The 16,084-nt window shown below is 38.7% G+C and overlaps 2 protein-coding genes across 8 annotated transcripts in view; one reads left to right on the top strand and one right to left on the bottom strand.

Annotated features, from left to right (window-relative positions):
* Positions 1-16,084, bottom strand: part of DENND5B (DENN/MADD domain containing 5B) — an 831,092-nt gene that overhangs the window by 669,268 nt on the left and 145,740 nt on the right. The gene's annotated exons all lie outside the window — the stretch shown is intronic.
* The window catches only part of BICD1 (bicaudal D homolog 1 (Drosophila)), a 213,200-nt gene that overhangs the window by 164,698 nt on the left and 32,418 nt on the right, over positions 1-16,084 (top strand). For 3 of the 7 annotated variants that reach the window (XR_001514570.1, XM_015566611.1, XM_015566613.1), the window contains one exon: positions 11,049-11,057. The exons of the other annotated variants lie outside the window; for them this stretch is intronic. Coding sequence is in view for 2 of the 3 variants with exons in the window: in XM_015566611.1 (XP_015422097.1) it covers positions 11,049-11,057 (9 nt within the window). In the remaining variant the exon portion in view is untranslated. The remainder of the gene's footprint in view (positions 1-11,048; positions 11,058-16,084) is intronic. 7 annotated transcript variants of the gene reach the window in all.

The raw sequence follows: 16,084 nt of genomic DNA, 5'->3' as shown, positions 1-16,084 counted from the left end.
CTTGTACCCAGCCTGCTGCACGCGTTTCTGTTACCGTCTGGTCCCTGCTGTCGCCTTTGAGTTTCCCACCTTTGCCACAGCTTTTCTTTTTTTCTTTCTTCAATTTACTTCTTAATTTAATTAATTTACTCCTACTTAATTTACTTCAATTTTACCTTAATTGCTTTTTGGAAACCTCAGCCTTTGGATCGCTAATACTTGCCTTATCTGATTCATGAAGCAGCCTACTGATTGGGATGAAGAGATGTGTGGAAATGTACAGCACATGTTCAACATTCTAAGAATGTTTGAGAAACCGATAGTGACAATGAGTTAGAAGAGCCTGAAAGTCAAAATGTACATCTAAAAAAAAAAAAGGCAACAACTCCGTGGGTGTTTCTACATCCACAGCTCATTTCCTATTGTTTTAGAGCCCACTGGGAGGTACCTTGAAGTACCTGTGAGTTACCAACGTAGTAAGGACCCATTAGGACACTTAACTTGAATAAAACCCCACAAGTCTTTTTAGTGTTCCACATAGATTGAGTAGCACTGTCTACTAGAACTTAGAATTCTATTATATAATTGGTGAGTAAGCCTAGTATTTTAATTTGAAAGGTGTCATCTCAGTATGATTAAGAATTAATAATAAAGATGAACAATAACTATTTTCATTTTGTATATGACTGTTTGACCATTGTATTCATGAATATATGTTTTATGTTATTGTCATTACATTGTGGAAACCATTAACATTATATCATAAGCTTTTCCATGCTGCCTAGTCTTGTTTTTAAAGGTTGTGTCATACATTTTATGTAGATGTTGTCACATTAATCACTACTTCCTCTCTTGTTAACCACTGAGATAGTTTTCCATTATTTATCATATTGTAGAATACCACTGAGAATATCCTCATGCATCCCACTCCTCATCGATTCAATTTTTTCTTGAGTGAGATCACTGGGTTAATAGTATGAACTTCTGTATGTGTTTGCTCCATTTTGATATTGCTGTCACAAAGGGTGTATCAATGTACTAAAAGCCCCATAAAAAATTTTTCTCATTTTCATACAGTCTGATTCTTTATATACACTTTACACATCTTGCAACTCTAAGGCTAGTAAACATACATGAATGAGAGGACCATTATGTTGTCTTAAACTGTTTAGTTTAGAATAACCAGAAAATGACATTGGACTTAGAAATTATTGCTATACGCAAGATTAAAGATACAAATAATGTGAAATTCAGAATCACCCTTAGGCCAGAGAAGCACTTTCATGATAACAAACAGGTTATCATCATGTTTGATAAACTTTATTTTTAATAATTTATTTGAAGTTAATAGTAAAAGTGGGGAGTAAGTAAAGTTGTTAATATTTCCCAAGGAATTTTCAATTGTATATCATGAAATCAACCAGATTCACCCCTAATAAATTCTTAGATCAATCCAGCAGCATTTTCTAAAAGGTTCCAGTTAAGTGAATTACTGTAGAAACTGAGTAACTGTCTATACCAAATTGTAGCTTATAAAAATATTTGCACTATTGACTATATGTTATTTTTCATACACTGAACTAAATTGGGTAAGATGTAGTAAACATTATTTATGATGTTTTTACTATAAAAATATTTTAATTAGGCTGAGAAAAGAAAAATATGCCATATATAACCAATCCTAGGTTCTATGCAAGAAATATCTTAAACCCATGGAAAGTAATCAATTTTATGAGTATTTTTTATTTGTAAATTTATGTTATTGATTATTATAAAAGTTAGTGGCTAGTAACAATATATAGTCATCATTTTTAAAGGACAGTTCACTGTTAATTTATCAGAATGGTTTTTGGTAAACCTTGTCTTCTAAAATGTGTTTTCAATATATCTTTTCAGGTAATTTAAATTAGTCTAATAAGCACATACATGGGTTGTTTTTCTATTGAGGATCATTGAAATAATTAAATCAATAAAATGAAATTAATTTAGTTTGGCTCCTTTGGATGAAGAATTGATAGAGCTATAAATCACAGTTAAAGTTTTAAGGCACAGCCTAGCTGGCATGGCTCAGTAGTTGAGCATTGACCTATGAACCAGGAAGTCATGGTTCAATTCCCAGTCAGGGCACATGCCTGGGTTGAGGTCTTGATCCCCAATATGGAACATGCAGGAGGCAGCTGGTCAATGATTCCCTCTCATCATTGTTGTTTCTCTCTCTCCCTCTCCCTTCCTTTCTGAAATCAATAAAAATATATTTAAAACTATTTTTAAGGCACAGAATGTAAACTATTATTTACCATATAAAGAGCTATTTCTATGAGATGGTCAGCAGCAAGCCCCATCTTCTTCAAGGCCCAATTTCTCACTTTCTGGAGAGTCAGCTCTAGGATGGGCATGGATCTTAAAAATTAGAAGAATGTTTTGTACGAATTGATTAGTGCTTTGTACTAATAGATTTACAACCTTTTAGAGGAAAATTGTGGCCCTTGCTTTAGCTTTGGCTCAGTCTCTGCTGCCTCGGCCTCTGAAATTCTGTTTCTGCGCATGGCTTGTTGGCTTTTTTATTCTTGACTTTATCCTTATCCTGATGTACAAACTCCAGGTCCTCCCACATCTCTATCAGCTTTGATGCACTGGAATCAAGAGGGACCCGCCCTGGCCGCCATGGCTCAATGGTGAGAGGGTTGGCTCCACCGAACGGTCTCAGGTTTGATTCCCAGTTAAGGGCACATATCTAAGTTGCATGGACCATTCAGGAGACAACCAGTCGATGTGTCTCTCTCACATTGATGTTTCTCTCTCTCTCTCTCTCCCCTCCCCCTTCCTCTCTCCCTTCCACTCTCTCTAAAAAGCAATGAAAAAAATACCCTCAGGTGAGGATTAAAAAAAAAAAGGAACCCTCTTGTTACCAATGAGTTTGCAATCAGGCAGCGGATAGTATCTATATATATAAAAGCCTAAGCGACCATTACAACCAGTCGACCGAACAACCAGTTGCTGTGACGCTGACTGACCACCAGGGGGCAGATGCTCAACGCAGGAGCTGCCCCCTGATGGTCAGTGCGCTCCCACAGCCAACATTCCATGGCTGGCCAACCTCCCACAGTCCCTCCCCCCAGCCGACTGGGTGGTCAGTGTGCTCCCACAGCCAACTTCCTGCAGCTGGCCAACCTCCCACGGTCCCTCCCCCTGGCTGGTGAGCTGCAATTGGCAGCCAGGCCCAGGGACCCCACCCGTGCACAAATTCGTGCACCAAGCCTCTAGTATCTTCATAAAATCATTGTCTATAAAATGCTGTAGCCAACATTTTATCTCAATGCCTTAACCACCTAGGCCTACATAATAATAATCACACATTTAATCAATAATTAAAAGCGGTCTACCAGAGTATGTACAAGGTATCTCTGTAATTCACAGGCAAGTGATATTACTTCTGTAGTAAAGACCTAACTACATTGTTTGTACAGGATAAACAAGGAATCTCAGACTTGCAAAAGCGAGTTTGGGCTCTCTTTGTGAAGGAATAGCCCAAGCAGTTCACTCTCACACTGTGTCTCCCAGGCATGTTGCCTTCCTAGTATGGTTTCAATTCCCTCTGCCCTTTCCTACTTCTCTCTTTTCCTCCCTCTCTTTCTCTGACAACATCACCAGTAGGAAAGAATGGTATTGTTTTGAAATCTTAAAAAAATTTTCTATGCTACTTTAGACTTTACTGATTTTAAAGCAGCTAACAGAAGGTCTTACCCTTGGGTACATAATCACACCTTCAGATGTAGAGTCAACAGTAGACACGAACATGTTCATTAGTGAAAGTTGCCTTTACAAATCACTGCATTCGAACAAGTAGACATTTATTTATGTGTTTGTTATATTGTCAAACCTATATTCTTAACCATGTGCCAAAGCTATGTTTGTTTCTTCATTAATCCATTTGCTCATTCACTCACTTGTTAAAATTTAACAAAATGTATGAGCACCTGCTGTATGTCAGGCCCTTTCCTTGGCTCTTGAGATAATGATATTCAAGTAAAACTCTACCCCTTTTATTCAAGAAACTCATAATCTGGTATGGGAGTTAGATAGGTAAATAAGTAATGATGTTAATGGATGTTTTGGGGATAATAGAGGAGTTAGGGTGCTTAGGAGAATCCTCCTGGAAGAGCACCGGTCATGAAAGGTGACTAGAACTAGTAGGGGTGCAGGTGTGGATCAGGAGAAAAGCCTTATAAGAAAGCAGGCCAACTTGTGCAAAGGCCATGAGCGTGGGGCTAGAAACTGGGGCAGGACTTGGAGGTGATGGGAAATGAGACTGGAAAGGTGGGCAGGGGTCTGAAAACAGAGGCCAGTTTTGTGAAAGCAGACTTTACTCTGTGGGCAGAGTGTTAAGAATAAGACCAGATTTTTAAAAAAATATACCTTTATTGATTTCAGAGAGAAAGGGAGAGGGAGAGAGAAACATCAATGATGAGAGAGAATCATTGATGGATTGCCTCCTGTATGCCCCACACTGGGGATCAAACCAGCAAACCAGGCATGTGCCCTGACCAGGAATCGAACCATGACTTCCTGGTTCATAAGTCAACCCTCAACCACTGAGCCACACTGGCCGGGCAAGACCAGATTTTTGTCATGTAATATCACCCTGACAGCAAGGCAGGAATGGATTAGATGTGGGTAACACCAAAGGTAAAGAAGTATGTACAGAGATTAATGAAATATGCAGATGACAGGCGGCGGAAACTCAGAATCAAAACTGTGAGGAGCGTGAATATTTACATGAATCTGAAGTTAGAGAAGTCCAACTATGTGTGAAAGCCAGCGTGTCCCAGGTACACACAACCTCATCTAACTGCCTCTGCTTCGTCATCTTCCGGTGGTTTGTATGTGGAAGGAGCTCAGTCCATGCTCTTTGAACTTACTTTCTGAACTGACTACCTCAGTGGGGTTTTCCCCCCTACAGTCTTATCCTATAGAGGCTTTTACATGTATGTGTGTTCCAGTTCCCCATATCATTATACTTTGTTTTTCCACAGGATTCAATTCTCGAAGTGGCAGGAGTGAACAATATTCTGTTGAAATCTGTAGTTTTTTAGGTTGGTATTTTCTTTTAATGTAGCTTCCACAGAGCTCTTCCCTGGGCATTTCCTGCTGCTAGAGCATGTTGCCCTGAGTTTAGAATCTGCTAAAACAAAAATTAATTTAAAAATATGAATTCACAAAATTACCACCCACGTGTAGAGGAATACATTTTTCTATCTTGCCTCAGTGTAATATGCAATTAAAAATTACATCAGATTTCCAAGTTTTAGGAAATTAGAGATGCGGCAAGAGTATTTTCCTTACTTGCTCTGGGTTAGCCATGATCCATTTTACAGTAGAAAGAGACAACACCCTCAAATTTCCTTTCATGTATTTCAGTATTTCTTCAAGCATTAATTTCATTTTTACAGGAAATCTTTTAGTATAGAATGATCTTCCATTGCAATGTGCCATGTTAAGAATGTAAGAATGTCATCTGAGAGATGTCTCTTCATTAGATTCTGAGCATCTCTGTAGTGACAGATTCCTAATTGAAAACTGAGAAATACAGGAATTTATCTAACTTCTTTTCAAAGAGCTCTACATTTGCTTTGTTTAGATAAATACTAAGTATCCTCAAATATTGCTGAATATTTTGATTTTCATCCAGATAACTAATTTCATACAAAAGATATATTGAATTTTTAAGATTTTCTTATTTTCTATTGCAAAGGATTAAGCTGTATGTCTTACATATCAGTTTTATCATTGTGTAAGTAAATACACAAAGATTAGTTCTAGCCAGTTTGGCTCAGTGGACAGAGTGTTGGCCTGTGGACTGAAGGGTCCCAGGTTTGATTCCGAACAAGGGCACGTATCCCCAGGCCCTAGTCAGGGGTCCTGCAGGAGGCAACCAATCGATGTGTTTCTCTCACATTAATATTTCTCTCTTTCTTTCCCTCTCTCTTCCACTTTCTCTAAATAGCAATGGAAAAATATGGAAATCAATGGAAAAATGGTTGAGGATTAAAAAAATACTTAAAGATTATGAAGACTTTTCTGTTCCCTTGCCTCCTGTAGGCAGAATTAGTTGCTCCTCCTCTGTGCCCCATGACAGACAGCGCAGTCACAGTTCATCTTAATCAGATTACTCCATGAATCTGTACGCTCCTTTTGATCAGGAATCCTGCCTCCTTGGTCTTTTAATCCCCACGATTTTGCCCTGTACCTCACACACAGGAGATCCTCAAGTTTTTGACTAACTGGTAATTGGTCCAAATTTTCTACAGTGTATGGCTTTGTTGTGGTTTATCATTTATACATGTAGTTCTGTTGTAAAGAGTTATAAATAATGTATTTCAGATTTTTAAAAACATTTCTTACAATTTTGGTTTCCCCGCCCCCCAATTTTTTTCTATTACAGTTGACATTCAATATTATATTAATTTCAGGTGTACATCATACTGATTAGACATTTCTATGACTTATGTAGTGATCCCCCTATAAGTGTAGTACCCACTTGGCACCATACATAGTTATTACAATATTACTGACTATATTCCCTATGCTATACTTCATACAGGTATGGTTTAATATAGGTGATGTAATAAAATCTACATAACAATTGCATTTTGCAATTTTTCAAGTCAGTTATTCATTTTTCTTATTATTTAGTCCAGGCAGCATATATCATTTTGAAGTTTCTTTATTTGGTTGTTTTAATATATGCATGCCCCCAAATCAAGGCAATTATAAGAAAGTATCCATTTTAGAGGCAAAATGTATGAATAATGTTGAGTAAAAGGTTTCATATAAATATATAAACTTTCCTTCCTTTTTTATCTTATTCCTTTTTATATGTTTTTATAGTTTTTAAGTAACATATTTCAGTAGATGATGGTTCAAAAATTCAAAAGGTACAAAGGGCATACAACGAGGAAGTAGCTCTCGTGCCACAACTGTGTCCAGCCAACCTTGTGCATACTTTCAGAAACATTCCCTACATAAATAAATATAAATAGATACATATGTACTCACAAATATGTATTTTACATATGTATTAATAACAATTAATAACCACAAACATTGTTATGCATACTATGTTTTTTACTTAACATATCTTGGCTTTTTATTCATATCAGTGCTTATCCTTTTGTTTATCTTTAACCAGAAGTTATGGAAAATGAGATATACTTGAACCCTTTAAGAAAGCTTTAAGTATTTCCATGTGTAGAATAGAGATAGTTCTTGCCAAATAATAAAATGACAGCTATAGGAATGTTTCCCCTTGTAGATCATCTATTCAATAGAAAGATAATGTGATAATTATATATGTAATTTTAAATACTCCAGTAGCTACTTAAGAAAAAAAATGAAAAGAAACAGGTGAACCCAATTTTAACAATATCTTTTATTTAACACATTATATCCATAATATTACTGTTATAACATGTGGGCGGGGGGTGGCAATTATTAAGCTACGTTACATTCTGTTCTTAGTCTTTGAAATTCAGTGTGTATTTTGCACTACAGCATACTCAGTTTGAACTAGCATGTTTCTAGTGCTCAATACCAGATTTGGCCAGTAGCTGCTGTATTGGGCAGTGCAATTCTAGACCTTAACTTACCAAAGGTTTTAACTAGCTGAAGATAGAGGCCTCCTGAAGGTGGCTAAGTCTGGAGGGATTGAGACATATGGAAGGCCCAAGACATTCAAGGCAATAGCTACCTTCCTTTCCTGACCTGGCTGGAAAGACAACTTGCGGCTCTCTGAAAAATACTGATAGGCAGATGGAAAACCTGAAAGAGACAGGGACCTCTAGAGTTGGTTCCTAAAGCATAGCTCCTGCTTCACCAAAAAAGAGCAACTCTGTCCCCAAATGACAAACTAGTCCAAACTATAAGTTTAAAAGTTGCACAGCCTGGCTAATGTGGCTCAGTTGGTTGGAGCATTGTCAAGTGCACAGAAAGGTAGAGGGTTCAATTCCTGATCAGGGCATATAACCAGGTTGCAGATTCAATTCCTGGTCAGTGTGTGTACAGAAGGCAATTGATATGTTTCTCTCTCCTCCCCTCCCCTCCCCTCCCCTCCCTTCTCCTCTCCTCTCCTCTCCTCTCCTCTCCTCTCCTCTCCCTCTCTCTTTTCCCCTTCTTCTCTAAAAAACATAATAATAAAGAGGCTCCATTTATTTTTAAAAAATGGCACATGTTATCCCGCCACCTTCTACCTATGTATGCTCCCCACTCTCAAGTCAGAACAGCCTTTTTCTACCAAACTTCAGTTACTTACAGAACCTAACCCTTAGTTTCTTTGCTATCTTTTGTGCCAGGGAATCAGGTGCTACAACTGTCTGCCATCAGCATGGCCTTGCCTTATATCCCAAAGGCCCCCAACCCCATGCAAATAAGAGTTTTATGCTGTACTCCGTCTGGCAGACAGCGGGGACCTCCTCCTCATTGTATTCCAGGGGGAAATGGCTGTCCACACCCTCTATGGCACCAGTGGTTCTCAACCTTCCTAATGCCGCGACCCTTTAATACAGTTCCTCATGTTGTGGTGACCCCCCAACCATAAAATTATTTTCGTTGCTACTTCATAACTAATTTTGCTACTGTTATGAATCGTAATGTAAATATCTGATATCAGGATGTATTTTCATTGTTACAAATTGAACATAATTAAAGCATAGTGATTAATCACAAAACAATACGTAATTATATATGTGTTTTCCGATGGTCTTAGGCGACCCCTGTGAAAGGTTCGTTCATCCCCCAAAGGGGTCGCGACCCACAGGTTGAGAACTGCTGCTCTATGCTATGCTTACACTATTTAACCCAATCTACTGGCACTAGTCTATGTATCCTACTGTTTGCCTCATGCAACTACATAACAACCTCTATTCTAAGAAGCCCTCTGATTATGAGCTTTTTCTGGATTGTTATATTCAAACTGCAGCTTTGAAAGGGAATTTTTCTACCTAGAAAAAATACTAAGGAAAACCTAATAAGAAAAAGCCACAATAGGCACCCAGGGAAGCCAATCTCTAAGTTAGAGGCTGTAAGGATCCCCTTTACACTTATAAGGATGTGTGGACAGCTTGAGTAAAGAAATACTGAAGGACCTTCTCCCAGCTCTGAGACTCTCAGGTTCCATGAATACAAATTTTCTCTCCATGATTGGGACTGGAGCTCATGTTTCAAAATAGACCTATACTAAAATATCTTAGCGTCATATAGAATACCTTCCATCAAGGAAGATCCCTGTAATCTACCATATTTTTGAACAGTTTACAATATGTCTGTGTCATGAACTGACTGTACCAGGCAGGAAAGAGCAGTGTTCTGCGTGAACGCTGACTTCTTGCGGCGTGCTAACACTTTGGTGTCCTTCTCAAAACGGACGGGCTTCCTTTTCCAAACCTAGACCTAGTTTGTTACACTGGATACGGGGGCCGCTGATTTAATTCAGAAACGCTTCTCTGGTGCCCTCCAACACGGCTGCCAATCAGACTCTTCTGCACGTTAATAAACAGCTTTGGGAACCCACCCTTCTCCTCGCTGCGCTGCACCAGGTTCTGCAGCTCCCCTGGCTCCGAGGGCGCTGGGCGGGACCTGGCGGAGGAGCTGACTTCTGGCTGTGAGCACCTTGCGAATGGCGGGCAGGACTCCTGCTCCTGGAAAGCTTGCACTTGCTATGCTGCTGACGGTTCCTTTGTTTTAAACGATGAAGTGAGCATGCAGTTCCCTAGCGCTGACACCTACTTAAAGTGACCTGGTCATTAAACGTGTACAGCTAACCCACCAGATAAGAGTCACCGTGCGCTGTGTGCACTGCAGTGCAGCGTCCCACCACCCTCTCCTTTTCCTGCTGCACAGCTTTCTGTCCCTTCCCCCGCGCCCCCCTCTCTTTAGTCGTCAGTGAACAGTGTATTTGTTACGCCTGAAAGGCATGCAAGGAGAAGCACAAGTCAAAATGGTTGACTTTACTCCTTTCCATTGTTCATCTAATGATTAATCTTGTTGTCCTTTAAGTCAAAAAGAAAGTCATTGATATACTCTCAGTATCACACATTGAAAGTTTTGGTGAGCCATACACGCGAAATCCACGTTTGTTTTGGCCTTACTCATCCTGGACTCCCAAGACTCTCTTCTGCTGTGGTGCTTGGGTTACTTATGTCCTGCGGTGTGTCCGGCCCGCAACTCAGATCCGCTTCCGAGCGACGGCTTCTTGAACCGCCTCTCCTGTCATTGCATGAGTCAGTGAATGTTCTTGAAAGGTAGACTAGATTAGACTATAATTATATTTTTAGAATATAATTATGATAATTACTTAAAAAGGCAAGGTTTTTTTGCTCATAGTTGCAACTTGCAGTCATCAGTTACTTTTATTGGCAGTAAAGATGTACAGTCAGTCAGATATTTTAAATAAAAACTTTATTAAAAAACCGACTTTGATGACTTCAAGTATTTTCACTAAAGATTTATATGAAAACATGCATTTATTTTGCAGGATAAGGATTTAGAACCGGACTGTCATTTTAACTTAACCTACTTTGAGTGGATATGAGATAGGTACATTTTTTTAGTTGAAGGAGATACATTTAGCTCATGTGAAGAACTATTTTTGCTACTCTGATGCTGTTCATCGAATCAATTTTTTGTTCTAAACTGACCCTCGCCTCTCAATTCTTTATTGCACTTAAGATTATGTCTTGCTAAAAAGTTGAAAACCAGTCTATAATCAGTTTGGATCATAAGAAATGAAATTGGAAATTTAGAATAGAAAGGGGCACCATTTGCTCTGGCCAAAGGTGCCCAGGTCCCTGGCACAGATTTCTTAAGGCGGATGTTGCTTAGTTCATCTTAAATACATATTTCTGGCTTTCCAGGCAGACTTGGCTCCACCTTTGTTGATAGGATCCTTAGAGAAAACAAGTATAGTATAGTCGCTTAGTCTGAATAGGTATTTATAGAATAAGCCATTGTGTGATGACAGTAGAATCAGTTAAACATACATTTTTTTCTCTTTTTATGCACTACTTGACATCAAGCAAAAAGAGGTAAGTTGGCTGTAAAACTAGAGGTGAATCTTATTTTCTTTAGTAAATATATTCCTGATAGCATTGCTTCAGTTAAATTTCTACAAATCAAATACTTTTACATTAGAAAGCTTGTCATTGTAAGTCCTTATTCTTTTCTTTGAAAAATGAATCAGCACCTTCTGTGAACTTGGATTTAAAAAATATTTAATATTTAAACATATTGCTTTTCCTTTAACTGGGCTATACATATGATTTAATTTGCTTATGAGGACATAGTACCTTTTGAAACACTTGGTTTAGTTTTGGGGTTTCTGAATTGTTTCTCCCCCAAAAATGTGGGTTATGTGTTATAATGATTTTCTTCTTGTCTTAAAAAAAAACAAAAGAAAAGAAAAAAAGAAACAACTGACATTGGTGAAAGCCTATAATTTTCAGATCCATCACAGGAAAATCAAACACATTTCCCTGAGTGGTGTCTCATATATTTTTCTTGTTTGGTGTATATTTTTACAATTGATCTTTTGAGGGAGGTTTTGGTTGTAGTTTGTTTAACTTTATCTTTCTTTTCTTTTTGATGATGAATTATCTTGACATTTCAAAGGTATAAGCGGCTCTTTATCTGATACATGCTGTTACTGACTGCTTGCTGGAGAACAGACTACCAAACCACCTTGAGTTAACTCTGTGCCATTGTTCTTGGAAAGGTCATTCCTGAAGAAAAGATAATTTTCTAATAGATGTTTAATTGGTGTAAGAATCTGGCAGCAAAATGTACTTTTACCTCTTGGTGCCACTGTATTTCATTACCCTCCCCCTCACCTCCCATGTCCTTCCTACCATAGGCTGTTGCTTACACATATGCTCATGGTTTAATTGTAGGTTGTTCAGGAGCAAAACATTAATCTGCTACTGGGCATTTTTATATTTCCTTTTTGCAAGATTTGAAATAAAAATGGATTATGAGTATTGCTTTGTCTTTCCAGCTAGTCAGATGATATTCTTCAGGACAGAAAATGGAAAGCTAGATGAAAGTTTTTGCGAAATATTTCCTGTTGCGCTCACCAAACAAGTCAGTCCAAGGCTAATGACATGACAATCAGCTGCTAAAATATTCGCTGCTGGTATTAGTGGAGAGTAATGGTGCGCCTGCGCATAAGGCACGTAAGGGAAATGAATGAGACACGATTATAGTAATCAGCCATTAGCGAACTTGTAGTTCGATATTAATAATTATGTGTAACAGGATATTGTAAAAATTAAGTTATGAAATTTTTATTAAAACGTTTCTTGCACACTGTTATATTGGCTGGGCTGCAAAAATATTTGTTGTGGGCTGCATGCGGCAAGCCGCGAGTTTGACATTCTTGGTCTAATTTATAATCACTATAAAGTCTAAAAATGCTCCCTCTTCTTAGCAAGTCATGCTTCGATTCTACATTTTTGAAGGCAGTTTTAATGTGTGTCCCAAAAGTGTGATAAACTATACACAGTTATCATTATGTAAAGGCAGAGCCAAATGTTTTTAAAGATTTGTTAGTAATATTTTTTTGCATTGTCTATACTGACATGTTTTTGTGTTTCAACAATTCTGTCTTTTCCAGAAATATTTAATGAATAATGATTATTTCTGACTACAAGGATATAAATGTGGGATTTGCCTTGTTAAACACTGATGTAAAGTTAAACCTAAGGTGTCTGGTGACATAAATTAGCAGATTATACCCCTGAGTAGTTGGAAATAATGCTATTATCTGTGGGTACTTTCTGATAAATGCATGGATTAATAGGATATGTGATATGTCTGGCAAAAAGGGATGAGATAGCTAACTCTATGTGTTTGATTATAAAATGCTAAAAGTTGTTCACAGATCTCCATTTTTATTAGTCAATGCATCATTAAATTCATCATTTCATTTAAAAAATATTTAAAATTTTTCTAACTACTGTTTATATTTATATAAATGTTTCTATCTCATGCTCTCCTTATTATTGTTTATTATATAATGTTTCTACCTTAAATTTTTCTCCTAAATTTTTTACTTTCTATGTTTGTTTTTTCAATTTGCATGTATAGGCATCCATAGGACTACATAACTGTTGAAGTTGTTACTCCTAGGAGAAAGTATTTGGATGCTTCTTTCCATTAATTTTTCTGTTAATTCAGTAACATGCTATTAATCATTTTGTAGATTTAGTGAGGAATAATTTAGTATTGGGCACATTTTAAATGTGGCAACTAAACATTTACTTTTAAAATGTATACATCAAGTCTTCATTAATTACCTGATATAACTAAATTAGCTTTAAAATCTTTATCAGGTAATATTTCCTCTTTTTTATTCCTTCTACTAGAAATATGTGGTTCTGATGACAGGAATATCTAAATTGTAAACTCTCATTTTCGAGTGGATCCATCAGACAATGGCATTAATAAAATACTAATAAAGAAACGAGTCCAAAGATCTGTTAGGGGAAGTGTAGTCAGTATATTAGAAAATATTTTTGCACCACATGCAAATTCTCCAGGCACACTACTATGGGGAAACAAAGAATGGTAAGAATTATAAGGCAAGGCCCTCGCCGCCCTCACCCTGCAGCCTGACTGAGGGAATTATGTCTACTGCGCAGATAGCAGTGGCCACAAGCTGGACACGAGAAATGCTGGTGGAGATGAGATAAGTGCTGAAGAAGTTTAGAGGAAGCAGATACTTCCTTCTGGAGTGATCAGGCTGAAACTTGTCGGTTCTGAATAGTCAGAGAGAAGGGAGACCATTTCAGATGAATGCAATGTGAGGGGCAAAGGCTTATTGAAATGATTTCATCATATAGTCTATTTGGGGCCTTTCTAATGTTCATTCTTGTTGATGAGATTTACTTTGTTTCTTGATGCTGAAAACCTCAAGGTTATCTGACTCTTCCCTTTGGTCCCTCGTGTCTAATCAATGACCAGTTCCTGTCAATGGACCCCGGGCTACATGCTTTCCCAAACGTTCTTTCACCTGATATCTGCAAGACTGGTATTTAATGTCCTTGCTTCACAGATAGAACAACTGAGACTCAGAACAGTTCCTCAGTGTCCCTCACTGGTGGTAGAGCAAGGATCTAAACCCAGAGCAGAGGTCTCTCATTACACCGAATCTCATGCTAAAATGGAGGGAAGTTGAGCAAGGGGGGGCGGGGCAGAAGAGAGAGGAAAGCAGAGAGATATAGAAAATTACTGCAGAAGCATCACTGGCAAATAGAAGGAAATTATTGTGACATACCCATTACCCATTCCCATAGATTGTGTAAAAACCTCAAGAAATATGTCAGTTGCCGAGACCGGTTTGGCTCGGTGGATGGAGCGTCAGCCTGCGGACTCGGGGGTCCTGGGTTCGATTCCAGTCAAGGGCGTGTGTCTGGGTTGCGGGCACATCCCCAGTAGGAGATGTGCAGGAGGCAGCTGATCGGTGTTTCTCTCTCATTGATGTTTCTGGCTCTCTGTCTCTCTCCCTTCCTCTCTGTGGGAAATCAATAGAATATATTTAAAAAAAAAAGAAAAAAGAAATATGTCAGTAACTATGGGAAGCAACTTTGTGCTATTATCCACAAATATCGAGAATCCCTACATTAGCGGCTTTTAAAAACTATTATGCAAGTTTTCTGTCCTTCAGTACACAGTGCAGAGAAACTTGTACTTTCTACTAACCTAATTACTCACATTTCACATCCTATCATCGATTTCGTTTTCCCCAACACCCCCGATTTGACCACCTTTACATCTTTCTAAAGTGCTTTTTGCTAAGAAAAAAGTCTGCTGAAATTCAAGTGCAGATTTTCACTTAGAATTTGTGCTCTGGCCTTCTGTATATATCCTCTCATTTGAGTTTCCTTGAATTAAAACATTTATTTATTTCAACCCTTGGACTAATTAGATCTTAGAAGAACTCAAGAGAAGTTCAATTATTGGTTTATTAGGACAAAAGAGTTGGCAGAGTAAGAGAGAGTAATAACTGCTTTCACTTTGGATCAAGTACAAAGGCTCTGCATTAGTTAGACTGAGGAGCTTAAACAATAGACATTTATATTTCTCCAAGTTCTGCAGGCTGGAGGTCTAAGATCAAGGTGGGGACAGGTTTGGTCTCTCCTGAGGCCTCTCCTGTACATGGCTGCCTTCTCACTGCCTTTTATCTGTGTGAATGCATCCCTGGGTCTCTCGGTGTGTGCTAAACTCCTAATCTCCCCTGCTTATAAGAGCATTTGTCAGATTGGATTAGTCACCCTACCTTAAGTATGTCTTTAGAGATCCTATCTCCAAATACGGTCATATTCTTAGGTACTGGGTTAGTGTCTCAACATATGAATGGGGAGGGGGCACATAGTCAGTTTATATAACAGGCACGATGGGGCATTCTACTGAAAGGGCACGGGGTGGACAGTCAGAAACCTGGGCTCAGGTTCTCACTCTGTTCCTCTTTCTGTGGGCCCTCAGAAAAATCACTTAACTCTTCTGATCCACAGTGTTCTAATCTGTAAAATGGGCATTATGACAACCGAACTCAGTTGAGTATTCTGAACACTAAAAAGATTTTGTTCACTATAATCACCATACAGAAAGTGACTGTTAAGACCAGATTTCAGGATCCCCAAAAGACCATCAGGGAGCCGAGTCTGATGCAAAAGCAAAAGAGCCTTTATTCGAGCTAGCTTGAGCTCCCCGTCCACCACACTCACCGACACAGCGGCAGGAGGTAGAGAGAGAGCGAGAGCTCTGTGGGGAGAGGGGTTTTATAGGGGGGCTGGAGTCAGGGGAGGAGAGAGGACTGTGGACCCTGCCGATTGGCCAGGCGCAAGTCGGGGTCTTGTTACACAGGATGTGGTTGTGTCTATCGCACGCACTTCCCTTGATTATCATTGGTTAGTTTAAAGAAATCCTAGGTGTGGCTACCAGAGGCTTGGGCTTCCGGGAAGAAGCTCCTTGTTGAGCACATGGCTAATGGCTGCTGCCCAAAAATGGAGGATCCGGGGCAAGATGGAGGGCGTAGACCTTGCCCTTTCCTGACCCT

The sequence above is a fragment of the Myotis davidii genome, unplaced genomic scaffold, assembly GCF_000327345.1.
Source record: "Myotis davidii unplaced genomic scaffold, ASM32734v1 scaffold902, whole genome shotgun sequence".
NCBI classification, from domain to species: domain Eukaryota; kingdom Metazoa; phylum Chordata; class Mammalia; order Chiroptera; family Vespertilionidae; genus Myotis; species Myotis davidii.
This window is presented reverse-complemented; position numbering and strand designations above follow the sequence as displayed.